This window comes from Lichenostomus cassidix, chromosome 1 (genome assembly GCF_008360975.1).
Source record: "Lichenostomus cassidix isolate B80296 chromosome 1, HeHo_3.0, whole genome shotgun sequence".
In the NCBI taxonomy this organism is placed as follows: Eukaryota; Metazoa; Chordata; class Aves; order Passeriformes; family Meliphagidae; genus Lichenostomus; species Lichenostomus cassidix.
The window spans coordinates 58,977,329-58,993,295 of NC_139479.1; the positions used below are offsets into that span (position 1 = coordinate 58,977,329).

The following is a 15,967-nucleotide window of genomic DNA, read 5'->3' on the forward strand; positions in this document are numbered from 1 at the left end:
CAGGAAATCAAACAGTACTGTTTGCAGCACACTATTTAGTAGCCAGCTTCCAATTACAGTTTTAAACTGAGAGCATAACTTGCACACTTCCTTTATTTGAAACTGCTGTCAGCAGGATTTCTGTCCCTAATAACTAATAATTTCTTGTTTAGCTTTAAGGCCATGATTGATTTATCCCACAGTTTCCATGCACAGGAATAAGCATAGGGCAGAAAAAGAGACTTTTAATGTTTAGCTACTTCTTCCAAACTTTAATCCAAAAGGGGAAAGGTTACAAAGCTGGGACCACCTTCACATCACTTAACCTCATCAAATTTTGCCTGTCACAAGCAATAACACTGCCCCAAACAGTTATGTTAACATTGTATTCACTTGCAACATATAATTTTTTTATCTACTATCTTAGAAATCCTACCATGGACACAAAAACAAAGCCTCTACTGTCATCCTGCTTGCCTAACCAATTTATATGCTGGGCAGAGAAATCAATAATGGATCCAAAACCAGCAACAAACCAATGAGTTTTGCATCTTGAAGACACATTATTTAGGGACTAAATTCTCAGATTGTATGTATCAGCCTATCTCCACTATCAGTTAACATTTCTGGTTCAAGCCTATACAGGTGCAGAAGAATTTTAAAATGTGTAAACCAAACGCTAGAGTACATGAAGGCACAGTCTCAGGTACTAATTAGTCCGAAATAACTCATGGAAAAATGTTCTGAGGAATTATTATAATGTAAAAATGGGAAGGATTTGTCAAATTTGAACTATGATGTCTTTAAGGTAATAGAAAGGTGAGAAAATGAGAGGATCTGAGGACAGCATATGCCAAGAATAATGTAAAGGAAGATGCATTACAGGATGCTTTACAGATCATAAATTTGCACTTAGGAGCTAATGTATGAACAGCAATAAAGTGAACAGAACACACCAGGAAATTAATATCTCTAGTGGTGCTGTGGATGGTCACAGGTGATGACGCAAGAAAATATAGAAATGTCAAATGGTGCTTTACTGTAACATGGAACAGTTTATTTTACTTTTGGTGAGTGAGTTAATCCTCTGGCGCTGCAGAGATTACTTACAACCCCCTGATACGGAATACTAAATTGTGCTCAGCACCACCAGCAGCCCACACAAATCCTTAGGATGATCTCATTCTTCAGAGAAGACAGAATTGACATATCTTTGGGGAAAATAAACACTACAAGAGTTTACAGGTAATTTAAGCGCTATTATAAAAGTAGCATAATCAGAAAAAATACAGTAGGTATCAAACTCAAATAAATTTTGACATCCTGAATCTATCTTCTATTTTTTTTCTTATTTTATCCTTCTTCTACTTTGTTGACATTCAGCCTTAATATTTAAGGAAATATATTGGGGAATTTGCAATGTATTATAGAAGTTAAATATAAAGTCAAATATTAATTCCATTGGTTTGATAACTTAAGTGTATGCAAAACTCCTGTATTTGCTTAGGCTATTACATTCAGACATGTATATAAGAATGATTTTACAAGGGTTATTACAGATTAATGTTATTTCCCATTCAGAATCATATGCTATACACTTATATATCATTCATTTCTGTTCATCAGAAACCTAACATGTCCCAAACACAGTAAAGAATGGCTAAAAATAAATTGTCTCCTTAGGGTTTTTTCTTAAATTTCCATTTTGCAATGAATTATGTAAATGTAAAGACACTGAAATATATAAAGATAAAAATATGCTAAGTTTGAAATATTTTTTAACAACATGGCAAGCAGCGTTTCCTAAATGTAAAATATGTCTGGCACTCAAAATTCCCCCAGGAAAGGAACTAAATACTGTAGCTCATGTTCACTTAGTAATAATAGCACCTTCATAGTAACTAACAGGCTCTAACAAAGACATGAATACCAAAACCTCCTAATTTCATCGGATTTAGCACCCAAGATGGAAATAGGTCTGACACAAAGGAGCAAGACTGCAGGAAAGTAGAAGTGAGTGAGAAAAGCTGTCTGACATACTGTCATCTTACTCAACTGAAGCAATTTTGTCTTTGCCTGATTATAAAAGAAAAATATGAAAAGCTCACTAATGTCCTTCCTAAGAATGTACTTCTATTTTTATCAAGGAAGCTACTCTCACAAGTGGTCCATTAAAAAAAAATACAAGGAAAAAAAAATTTTTACTACTGAAATACAGCAGTTCCTCTGACAGTACCACTCAATTCATAGTAGGACTTCTGAGAATTCTTCTCATGTTTTTTATTATTCTCATGTTTTTTATTTCTTTATTGCTACTGCTGCATTATTTACCCTAAAGGCAGGTATTTCTGAGGTCTGTAGACTGACTCAAACATGCTACCATGACAGTTACTGTTTCATTGACAGCAACGCTTTCCTTCTGGAGAAGAACTCTGAACTGTGTCAGGAGAAATTTCCATCAACCTCAGAGAGTTAGATGTTACCCTCTAACTTAAAAAAGGTGTTCCAATGCTTTATTTTAAGATTTGAGTCCCCAGGAAAGCTTACGCCCAAATACAGGGCACAGTGTCAGGGCCCCAGCTAACATGACAAACACTCACATTTCCTGGAGTTACCCCATCTTGACCAGAGCAGAAGAATACAGTCCTGGCCTCTGCATGTACTTACACTGAGGCTGAAAGGGTAAGAGATTATCTGTGCAAGGCAACCTTGTGTTTTAGGGGTCCCTGCCCATGGTAACAAGGTTATATAAACCAAGTTCAGGGTTGGCCACCTTCTGATTCACCAAATGAACAGCTGAAAGAAAAAATCAGAGATGCAGAATGTGTGCTCTAGAAATTGTTGTTCTTCATTTCTGTGAGGCATCTCTTATCTAAATACCTACGTACATAGATATATGCCTCTCCTCAGTTACATGTCAATCAGACATGAATATACCCATCTGCTGTGACCTAATTTCAGAGTATTCGAAAAATAATTAGTCCAAAGGCCATTTGAAGCTGTTAATTGGTTAGTTAATCCACTCATGGATTATCCTGATGAAGAGCAGGCAATCTCAACACAAGGAATCAATCTGCATGATTTTGACATTTACAAATTAATTTTTTTAGCCAACCCATCATAGAGCCATTGCATTGTATGATCTCACTGCTATGTTTAGGAAATTCTGACATATCTGAAAAGCCAACCAGCTGTCTCATTTCTCCGTTAAAAATGACCCTGTAAAGCTTTTTTGACTTATCTGTATGTACTGATAATTAAATCCACTTTTTTTTTTTCCCCTGCTAGGCTGTTACAGCTACTCAGCAGGACGTAAGTTTGTTTAAAATGCAAGAAATTATTTGGACTACAAAGGTACTCATTACTCAGTAGGACTGCAGGTGGCAGAAGAAAGGTCAAAGGGAATTATGTTTAATTCATGTTATATGCTTAAATCTGAAGTTACACAGTTACTTATATGTGATCCATCTGCCAAAACAAGATGGAAAATTCACTCACCCTAATTGTAAAATCCATAAATGGGGAAACATGACACCCTACAGCTTCCCTTATTGTTTCTAAGAATACATTCAATTGATAGAGAAACTCTTACTTCAGCTTTAGAGGAAAATGAAACAACAGGGTCTTGTAATTTGAGCTTTTCTCCATAACAGCCATGCAGCAGGATATTAAAGCTGAATTCAATTCCTACAAAAAAGACAAATAAGGTAGCTCTCTAACACCTGGAATCTGACAATAGCAGAGTTAGTCAGCCAGCTTATGAAAAGCCAACATTGGAAACAGGGACCATCAGTTGGCATGAAATCTTGGAAGCCATGGACTGCAACTCTTCACTGACTGAAAATGTGTTTAAGACAAAGAGAAAAAAACAAGTAAAAAACCATAAAGACACCTATTATATAGCCAATACACTCAGTGCTTCACAACACAAATCTTCATGTCAAAAATATGTAATCTTGTTATTTATTTCCAAACCTGAGCTACTTAACGAATAAAGCACACACTGTAATGTACAACATTAAAAGAAAATATTCTAGACATTCACGACTCATGAGGAAAAATTACCTAGACTTTTGTTTTGTGGCTGCCAACAAACAAAAACACAACACCCCCCCATCTTTGCTGTGTTCAATGGATTCCTGAAATAAACCAGTGCAGCTATAGAGCAATTCTTTCAACAGCCCACCACAGAGATAGCTTTTCTGTATTGCTCACTTTTAAAAACAGACATGCAGAGCTATACCAGCATTTGAATTGTTTCATGTGGTCCTATATTCTTTCAAGAGATGATAATCAAATGCAATTCTGAGAACAAGTACACTATAATTCTAGTATCCATCTGTGTCTTGGGCAAAGGGAGCTATTTCTTCTGAAACAACTTTTTTAATTAGAATAAAAAAAATCTGAAGTCAATAAAGCTGAAAGGGTAGTTGTAAATTATCTCAATAGGGGAAACAGATAATTAGATTTTATACTGATTACATGTGCTGAAAAAGAGGGAAAGAAAATTAAGATCCAAAGATTAATGGACAGTTTGTAGTAAGTATTGCTTGTAGGGACACCATAAACTCATTTTCCTACCCCAAACTTCCCATTAATTTGATTGCTAGTGATCACAGCAAAATTACATTTATTTTGAGAAGGATAATATATGCAAACTCAGGTAAGTTTTGGAAAAAAAGATCATCAGATTACTGTAATTTATTAGGGAACTAGAAAAGGCACAACAGAAAATGTAGTAGATTTTTAAAATGAACCCTGTGTCACACTTTCCAATCATCAGTCACTAGAACAAATACAGTAACTCTGACAGGGAGATATCAAATCAAGATGTGATAAGCAAATTCTCTGAAAGAAAATGTAGTATTAGGACATGTAAAATACGGTAGTGTAATATCTTGTAAAAGAATAGTAAGATCTTCAGATACAAAATGGAATTTCTATAGCAGTTAGTATTCCACTGACAGTGTCAAATATTACATTTACAACAAATTGCTTTAGCATATATGTCAATATCTAGAAAAATGAGTTATCTCAACTTGTAAGAAAAGATATCACATGGAGAACTAAGACTTAAAATGGGTAATTTAGGGGTAAAACCTGTTTTATCGAAAGCTACAGAAGAAAACTTCCTACATCCTCTGTTTTCATGAAAAGGCATCAAATCATATATGCAAGCTGTTTTAACTTTTTTGACTTCTTAGAGAACAACCCTCATACACTAAACAACATTCCCTCTTCTTGTCATATGACTTTATGAAGATTCATATCATCTTTTTCTACGATAAACTAATTTCCTAGAAGATAATTTTCTTGACACACAGGAGAACAATGCAAGAGAACTAATCATTTGACATCTTCTGCAGATTCACTGAGGTTTTGAGCAGCAGAAAATCCATTCACAGCCATCAATAAATTATTGATGTAGATTACACTGCAGTCTACTCATCAAAAGCTTCTATTTCTGTAAGTGATGGTGATGTTCTTATGCAGATCTACATACTGAAAATATTAGAGCTGAAGTTGACTAGTTTTACTTATCATGACTTCAGTGGCCACATCTGCAGTAGCTCAGGGGAGGGATCCAGTTCTCCCACTAGGCTCAGAGTAACCAAGTTCTCATAAAAACAGAAAAGGATCAGTACTCTCTACTCCTGGACATTTTCCATTGTGTAGAGGAATGTCTGTGATAGTGTGCAGAGGAGATTGTGGGTTCCAAATTTTGCATTTCCTACAGCTAATCCGTGGCAAACATAGCATGAAGCCTGAAAATATATCTGAAAACTTCTGCTTAGAAACACTCATTAGTTACATGCATATCATAACAATAAATAAACGATCTACAAGTTATCAAACTTAATCTCATTACATGCTGTGTTCTAGAAACAATGTTGAGTCTGAAGCTGTTTCTTAATTCCCACAACTTAAACTACTGTTCCTACTGACAGATTTGACCATCAGCTAAGGACTGATGGATTCTATAATTTTATGAAGATAAACTCATTTTAATTTTTTTTTTTTTCGGAAGACACAATACTACAACATGCCTAGAGTAAGAGCTAGCTGGAGACATCCAGCTGCTACCTTGCAGAAATAGTCTGCTAAATCACAGAATCAGTGGTTGAGGTTGGAAGACACGTCTGGAGATCATCTAGTCCAAACCCCCTGCTAAAGTAGGGCCACCTAGAGTCAAGGTATTCAGAACCACGCCCAGATTTTGAACATCTCAAAAAATCAAGGAGTGCCATGTATACTAAACTTTCAAGAAAAGGTTTTGACACAAAAGAAATGAACATCACACCTTCCTGAACCTAGCAAATATGTTTCTTAAAACACAGATGTTCTTTCTCCAATTAATATTTTGTAAAGTGACTATCAAGACAGAGAGGCTTTTGTTTGCTATCACAGCCATTAAGAGCACAAATCATGATGGCAGACGGTAGTTTCAGAGATTTCATGTTATCAGTAGCTCTTTTTGGTTATGTGACTTAAAGCAAATCCAACACCAACAGAACAGAGGTGGCAGCTTTCACAGGTCTTGAGGTGACACTGCGTGTTCTCCACAGTATTTTTCCGGTTGTTTTTAGTTGCCTAAATTAGCACATCAGAATAAATTACACATAAATATGTTTTTCATTTTTTATGCTTTCGTATTAAAGAGTAGCAGTGTATTTTGATGAAAGCTAAGATCAGATAACAACATATGACTCCAAAATCTTGACACATAGATATTGATCCACATGCCTATACATTTAGCACCTCATTATACCAAAAGAAACTACCATAAAAATGGTATCACTAACATTTACATCTTCCTAGTGAGAACTTACGCTTTTAGGAAACTTTCTATCAGAAGTCTTTTCACAATCAAAATACACCCCAAAATCCCCACAAAACCAAAAAAACCCCAAAAAACCCAAAACTAAACAAAACCAAAAATCCCTTTCTAAATCCCAAAACTGGAACAATAAATCAAGCTTGCACTGAAAACAAAAGGATAAATGCTGTAGTTCTGTAATAAAGTCAACACAAAAATAGTAACTGCAAGGAGGAGAAATCATTCTAATTGAAATACAAAAATCAGCTTGAGAGTATGACTTAATTTCAAATAGATCCAAATTTAAATGTTTAAACGACAGATAAAGAACATCTTACTCTAGCAAAACTATTATTTGTGTGCAATTAGTTACTAATCAGATGGTAAGTGAAGTAAAATTAATCTTTTTTTCCTGTGATCACATCAAAGGAGACAACAATTTAAAGTCCATGATACTTTCTTCTGACATTTTTATACAGAGGAGCTGTGAGCTTATGGTTTTATACTTATCTATTATTCTCATCAGTGCAAAGAAGGATTTTACAGTCTGTAAAGGGTATACCTTTTTGCCTGAGTCTCCTCTAAAGCTTTATATTTTTTCTTCTCTCTGTGGAATCTTCTTCGTTTTAGAGACTTTGAAACTCAAAGCAAGATATTATCATGAGAGGAGAAAAAAAACAAGATAAATGTATAGCAAAGAATAATAAAGCAAGATATGCTCATGAGGGGATGCAGAGGGGCAGGCACTGATCTCTGTGGTGACAGTGACAGGACCCGAGGGAACGGCCTGAGGTTGTGTCAGGGGAGGTTTAGGTTGGATATTAGAAAAAGGTTCTTCACCCAGAGGGTGTTTGGGCACTAGAACAGGCTCCACATGAAGTGGTCACAGTGTGTCTAAGTTCAAGAAATATTTGGACAATGCTCTTGAGCACATGGTGTGAGTCTTGGTGATGGTCCTCACCAAGGGCCAGTAGCTGGACTTTGATGATCATAGGGGTTCCTTTCCAACTGAGGATATTCTATGATTTTATGATTATCAGTTTCCATGAAAATGATTTCCCCGACTTAATGAAATACCAATTTAGTCTACCAAATTTAACTTCAGATTTCTGTGCAGAATGACTGAAATATTCTTTCCACACCACTCACAGGAGAGACAACAAAAGCGGTAACAAAAAGGTTCATAAAATAATGAGACCTTCCAGAGTTCACTAATTTAGGAGCAACACAAATACTTGACTGTTACATTAACTTGGAGAGCATAAAATTTTCTTACAGACATTTTCTTAATTACTGCCTGTAATACCAGTACATGTTTAATTTCTATAAAGAACTCTTAAAAGTTCTTTAATATTAGACAAGGTAAAGCTGATGTTTATTCTCTAACATGTAGCGGGTGTCCTGGGTGAACAAAATAGAGACAATCATACAAGGAGGGTAAACAAAATTTAGGATTTCTCTGCTGAAACTTGCTCTTGTAGAAATGGAGTGACAGGGAAATCCTGGCAGATCAAAGTCCTTCCTTAACAAAGAAAAGCAGCAAAATGCTTCTTAAGTGCAGTCCTAGGAAGAGGCTGTGCTGAGCCTATGCCATATTACCTGTTTCCATAACCCCACAATTAATGCAATGAGAGAGCTGGTCAACTCCTGATCAGCTCTTAATATCAGAAGTATGCAAGAGGAAGCAGCCAACTTTTTGAGTAATTTATAAGCACACATTTTTCTCAATTTCTGTCATTACTGAATCTAATTGCAGCTTCCTTCCATTAAGATTTTCTGCTTTATGGTACCAACATGACTTAAAAGACTTAGCAAGTTCAAGAAAATAAAAGTTTTCAATGAGGTGCTGTATGAAAGCTTATGAGAAAGGATTTACAACCTCCATAAGCAATCGAAACCTTAAGGTCAGGCTGACCCTTCCCATGGGAATGAGTTGCAGAGCAAGTAAATCCAGACGTCAGAAAGGAAGTTAAATGAAAAACACACTCCTTTTTCTGTCTTTTATCTCCTCTCATTATCTTGAAGTACAAGACATAAAATGTGAGATTTTAAAACTACTCCTGGTAATAGCTCATTGCCTCCAAGGTAAATACTCCCTGCTTGAATGTCACTGAACATATGCAGAGTTAGAGCAGCAGAACTCCTTACACCCTTTCATCAAAACACTGAAAAACCTCCAAACCAACAAAACCCCTCAGCCTAATCAGTTTGTCAAGATCTGTAATTTAGTTATATGAGCACCATTAAAAGCATTATATTTAGAAATACTTTCCTTGGCATGCTTAAAGGGACTTCTGGTAGGTAGCTAGGAAATCTGAAGAAACACACAAGGCTATCAAAGATGAAGAGCACATTTTCTAGTAAAATACATCTATGCCATAAGCTACCGACTGAATTTCCCCCACAAAGTATGTATAAGCTTACTAGGGAACTGTTTGGGTTTTTTTGTAAACTTGCTCTTACTTTATTTTGCAATCTAGAATTGTGCAGTAACAATACTGTAATCCTTGTTTAAACACCCTATAAAGTATAACCAAAATACTATACAGCCTGAGTTCTTCAAAAAGCATTTCAAAATGCTACCCAGAAAATAGAAATTTCTTGTTTTCCTATGTGCACGAATTATTTTTGTAAAACTGCATGACTGCTCATCATTTTCTGCTTCATTTTCTACTTCAACCCATCTCTAAACCCCTGTAATCATAAGCGCTACCTTACAGAGAGTATAGAAGACTGTATTGGCAAGACAATAAACGCATCTTTTTTTCCTAGTGATGCATCAACTAGCCTGCTGTAATTAATATATCCTACAGCCCCATCAACATCCCAAACATGGTGCTTATACAATGTTCTCCTGAGCAATATGAATTCACATTAAAGCACTATTCTGCTTCATCACATCTCACTGGAGAACATACAGAAAGACAGAAATACTGTAGTACTTTGTGACATAATTGGGATTTGCAAAAATGACAGTGTATTTTACCCAGACAGAGTGGGTGGCTGCTCCAAGCAGGCAAGCTAACACAAAGCTGAAAGTAGGAGGTCACAAAAGCAGTATTTCACATAGAAATGATGGAAGTCTAGAAGAAGTAGTATAAAGGAAAACAGCAGTAGAAAAATAATGAGACAGAGCTATCCGAGTATCAAGAATACAAATACAAGACATTTGAAGACAAAAAGCTGGGTGAGAAAGTGAGAGTGAAAAAACAGAGACTGTGCTGTTAACAGGCAAAATACCAAAGATTGACATTTCTATTAGCACTATTTAAAAAACAGCGATTATGGAAAAAGACAGGGTGATGAAACTAGGAAGTTGAAAACAAAGAGATAAAGATTAGGAAAGAAGCTGAAATAGGATTCAGTTCAATTGAAAATGAATCTTCTAGACATATTTATTCTTTATTTCAATTTATTGGTTTCAAGTTCATGTCATAAAAAGCTGGCAGATAATTTCCTATTATTTCAGCTTTTGAATAGTTTTCAGTTGGTTTATTGTCTTAAAGTCCATGTTTTACCTTATGATGTAATTTTCTAATCCAAACTTTTATGGGTAAGAAAGAAATACATGTGCTTAGCAGGAGTGCTAAAGGAAAAAAGCCAAAATGCCTTTACTATGAAAAAAGTTTCTTGACTGATGAGTGATATATTCAAACAACTTTTTCCCTCACACAATACCTCGTGCTGTAACGTGTGTCCTTTCCCTGATCCCTCCCCCTAGACCCTTCCGGAGTGGCTGATGTGAGCCAGGACCGCCTCCTAACACCACGAATAAAAGCCCAGCGGGACCGGAACCGAGCCTCTTGGATTCTAGGCTCTATGGAGCTAAAATCCCCCTCGGCTCTCCTCTCCCCTCCCCCACTCCCCAGTGCCCCCCCTTATTATCCCAATAAACCACATGGAGCCTAGAATGGAACAGCTGCCTTTCTAAACCTGCGACGCTTCCACAAAGACCCAGTCTGACCAGTCCCACCGCTCATGGCCAAGGAGAAACCATCCTGCGTGTTCCGGTTCTGGGAAAGCCCTCCCCCCGCAGCAGGGGAGAGCTGCCTTTAGGTTCTGCACTGCTGCACTCATGCTTTGGGAAATTTCTCCAGAAATAACAGCAAAATATTACTTGCTTCTCGAACAAAGTTTAGCACCAGTATCCTTTGACTTCTACTTTCTCCTGTATCAAACAATGTGATTGCGTGACATTCATGTACACACTCCTTGCCGGGAGTTTTTGCCTCTGCCAGACACATTCCTGTGGTCTGTGTGCCACTTACCGTTATGGGGGGTCTTTGTTCAAACAGTAAGAACACATTAAACTTCAGAAACATGAGTTTTAATAACATGAGAAATTAACTAAAAACACAAAGTATGGAAATCTAACACATTCTTACCTATGCAGCTGTAAATACTCTCTGGGTCTGTTTAAAAGGTGAAGGAATCTGTCAACAACCTTGTTTTTCCCAACACCCTGCAGTAAACAAATATAGTATTAGGACATAATTCAGGTGTACATATTTAAGGGTTATAAAGACAAAAAAGGTAACTTGCTAAAACTGCTAAAATACTCTCCATATTCCTTTATAGGTAAATACGACTTCAGACAATTTCAGAAAATTCTAAACAAAAGTTAATTATATGTATTTTATTTTATATTTATTTTATTTTATATATATTCACAAAATAGTTATCTGTCTTACTAGAAATTACCAGAAATACGATGGTGTCCCTAGAGATATGCCACGCATCCTTTAACTAACACAAGCTTTTCCAGCCCTTTTATTTCACAAAGGTACTGCAATGTCAATGCTAGGAAGTTGTCTTGCACTTAATACATAAAGTTAATTCTTGGTGGCTGTAGGAAACATCCTGTAACTGTCACATGGAATTTGGGCACAGCCTTGGTAATAGCTGCTGATCCCATTCCCCTGGAATTACCAAAAAAGACCCAGATGGAATCAGAATTCAGCTGGAGGTAAAACTGATCTATAACTATTGCATGATGTCTGTATTAGCAAGCTGTGCAAGATGATGACAGTGAATTAGGTGCTGTAATGCCCTGGTGTGCCCTATAAAAGCATTTTGGGAACTGGTATTTCAGTCCAGGTCTAACCTGGTCCCAGAGAAGGAATTATCAAAGAGCATGGACTAGATGGGCTGCTGAAGAACATCCTCCACTTCAGTCTCATCCTAAGAGAGATGAGTATGTATCAAACTGCAGTGAGGTGATTCCTTTCAAAAGTGCATTCCAGATCCGGTCTAAAATGCTAACGTACATGCAGACCAAGATGACAGCTCACATGCAGAAATTCTTATTCCTCCTGCAAGGATGTGGCTGCAGACTCAGAAGGTCAGAATGCCAGTGAGAGTGCTAAAGGTTGCAAAGAAAAAGGAAAGGAAACAGTAGAAAGGAAAGCTCTACTATAGCCCAGCCAAAAGCTGTTTGACAAGACACTATAACTCTGCTGAGATTCTCACTCTGATGGTATGAATGCATCTAGTAGTCCACACCAGTGTAAAGTAAAGAAGATAAATATAACCCAAAGAAAGATTAAAGAGATTAGATTAAACCAATTTGAGATTGACTAATCTGTTTTACTTGGCATTGAAACAGAATAGGAGCATTCAGAACTGCAAGTTATGACTTTTATGACTGTAAGTTCTAGCTGAGTGATGGTAACTGCCAGCTGCAGAATTGCAAACTGTTTAAGCTTCTTAAAATGGGACCACAGTCTCTCCTCTGACTACATTTATAAGAATGGAGAATCATGCCCATATGTATAATAGCTGAAATCACAGGAGAGTTCTCACCATGAGAGCAGAGGAAAGAATACTGCAGAAGAGACAAAAATAGAACTACCTAGATTCTACTGCAGACTTGACTCCCACACAGAAGAGTCAACTCTGTTAGCACTCTGCCACACGCCTCCTCACAAACCTTCTTCCACATGATTCTTCAGAACAATCTACAGCTTTACACATAGGTGTAGTAAGAAGCTGCAACACACTTAATACCTTTCACCAGTAGCTTCTGAAAACTGTCACCTGAAACAGTTCTCCACTGCTGTGAAAGGGGATGAAATTGTACTCAGAGGTTCTTGCAGGAACTTACAGGACATACACATTTGGGGGGAAATATGCAAGTTCAGAAATTTTATCAGAGACATTAAAAGTAACCAGAAACGGGCTAAGAATCCCCTAGTGGTGCCGAGACAGTTTTATTCACATATGTTTCCTGCTACTTGCAGTCAGATACTTATAATCATAAATGGGTGAATAAACAGGAATACTCCTAATGTCCACAAAACACCCATGCTGAAAGCAGCTTCCTTTTGCTAAGAGAGTTAAAGATGGCCAGGCAGATGTCTGCACACAGTTTCCGTACCAATCCCAAGCAGATTGTATATCCTGTTTCAGTGCAGAGTGGGACTCCAGCCAGTTGTGGCAAGTACAAAGATGATGAAATAGATCAACGTATTGAATCAATGTAAAACATACTTAATATTAAACAAAGTGGTTACTGTAATTAAAAAAACAATTGGCTTTCATGTGCATTAAAAGTGCATGTGGCTTTTCTGTTTATGATAGATTCTTAGAATTATGCCTGAAAATTTTTTTTCCGAACTACAAAACACTGCTAATGTTTTTCTTCCTCTCCCATTCCAATAGAAAGAGGACCAAATAATTAGTTCTGCATATTTGTTGTTATCACCAAGTGTATTAAGAGGAGAGCACCTCACTTCTGAGAACCCTCAGAGGACACAAGCATGGTGGAGGGCCACCATGGAGGAAGGGAAAGAGCACAGTTACCAAAGTAACCCAGTGAAGTCAATGGGAGCTGTGCCATGACCACATCTCACCCTTTCTTCGTTTTGTATCTGTGCATCTCACCACACTCCGCATATCTCCTTTAATTTTAAGTATACTTCCATTTCAGAACATCATACATTTTTTAAAAGGTGCATGCAGTATTTAAAAGCCAAGAGGCATTCCCATCAGGTTTTAGCTATTATAAACACGTTAACATTGCCTAACTTCTGGAGTGAACTGCTTCAGAGGGTACATTGTGTGCCTTCAGAAAGGCTGTGGTGTACCACATAAAATCTTTGGCTGGCAAGAGTAGATGGAGCAAAGTTCACATCAAAGCTTTTTGATTCCATCCCTCTACATTCCTACTTCATGACAAGTTACCACTCCTCTTTGTCTCAGCTACTCCACTGAGAAGTTACAATATTATAGAAAGGAAGGAAGGAATGACAGATATGCAGAAGGCTCTTTAGCACCATTAAGAAACTGCAAAAAAAAACCAGAGCTTGCATGAGCTTGCTCCTCAAATACTATACATTAGTGTAATGCCAAGAAGAGCAGGTTTATTCCAAATTCACCTGACCCCCATGGGATAAAGAGTATGTGTAGCAGTCTTCTTCAGGTGAACAAGAAATGTAGAAAATGCTAACCCAGGCTGGAAAAAAACAAAACCAAACCAAGTCTGAAATTAGTTACTGGCACCTCAGAAACGAGAAATTACAAAAATGGCAACAAAGTCACTCTCCTTCACTCTGAGTGCCAAAGATCAGACTGGATCTTCTGGACACCCACACAGCTAGCAGTAAACTACTTAAGCAGGCAGAACCAGAACTACCTTTCATACGAGCATACTAAAAGACTGGAGTTGAGTTGGACTTGGACTGGATTCAGAACACAATCTCAGGTAATTTTGCAATTATTGAAGCCTAAGGTAACATTCAAAGGGCAAACCAGTTTGCCATTAACAGTTGCTGTGTGCTATTTATATACACACTATTGCAGTTACTTAATTTAACAGAAATATAAACATATTCTAATTAGAGAGAAAAGAACATCTGTGTTGGTGTTTCAGCTGAATGGAATAAAAATACTTCAGAAAGCAAATATTAGATAATTTTTACTCCATCAGACATATGGGACAACTGAAATAGAAAAATGGGAAGTAAATATCTGCACTAATGAATAACAAACAAGAAATTATGCAATTAGAAGGCAAAATAATCCCTTAGTTAAAAATCCTTCTAACTGACACTGTAAACACTTACTACCAAGGATGAAATTACTTAATCTCCTAGCAGAAACTGCAGTTTCAAATATAAACAAGGTTGTTACAGGTCCCAGGAGGCATTTTGCAATTCAGGATGCAGATCTTACAGTAGTGGGACAAATTTATACCCTGCACAGCCCAAATAAACTCAATAAAATTATAGTCCAAAGGAACTGGACTCAAGTTTCTGAAATTACAGTGTGTCTCTCAGTAAAAAAAAAAAAAAAAAACCAAAAAAAACCAACTCTAAACCATGCTGCCTCATTTTAATTTTCTTCTGAATCATTTGCAGGTCACACTGAAGCAGCTGAAGAGGTTGCCATGCTGCACTCTTCAGTACTGCCCTCCATCTGAAGCACTGCAGTCACACCTCTGTATTGGAGCACAGACATCCTGCATAGCAGAGCACCTGTTTTATTACAAAATAATGAAACAAATACTAAAACTGGTAAAAAAGCAGTTTAACACTTTTTCACCCTAGGAAATTTCATTTTATAATTAATTTTAAAGTTGAATTATTAGAGAATGAAAGATAAATTTGACTTTACATTTTAGTATACAAAACTTCATGTCAGAGTTCTCAGTTTATGACTTCATAGCAAGTGTTGTATTGATGGCATCATTATCACAAAAAATTTTGCTTGAACTATGGAAATGAAGAAAATTAAAACAGTTTCTCACACAGTTTCCAGCACTGGGTCTGGCAACAAACCACCTTCCATGGCCATGGCTTGCCTGTTTTTGCCAACAAAGACATTTGCAATGCACACATTTTGGTTGAGGTTGCTATTTTTAGACCAGAGGATGTACCTCTGGTTTTCTAAAAAACTGTACTGTTACCAGCAAAGCAACAAGCAGTACCTACACAGAATTATTTCACTCTCTCCAGGTGTTATGAAGCCTTGCTTGGAACAAATGTGAATAATGCAATTTAGTAATTGCAGAAGGTGTGCCACCAGCAGACATGAGACATCGCTACCAGAGGATCACTGCAATCGACCCCATCATTGCAACCTTGCTTGTATGTTAGCAACAAACTTAAATAGTTGTGCAAAAGCAGTGATTTTAAATCTTGCCCCAGCTGCAATCTACATATTTATCAAATA

At 36.9% G+C, this 15,967-nt stretch overlaps 1 protein-coding gene across 2 annotated transcripts in view; it reads right to left on the bottom strand.

Moving 5' to 3' along the window:
* VWA8 (von Willebrand factor A domain containing 8) overlaps window positions 1–15,967 on the bottom strand; it is a 176,651-nt gene that overhangs the window by 83,341 nt on the left and 77,343 nt on the right. For both annotated transcript variants that reach the window (XM_085059145.1, XM_085059135.1), the window contains exon 21: window positions 11,182–11,258. In XM_085059145.1, coding sequence (XP_084915271.1) covers window positions 11,182–11,258 — 77 coding nt within the window. The remainder of the gene's footprint in view (window positions 1–11,181; window positions 11,259–15,967) is intronic.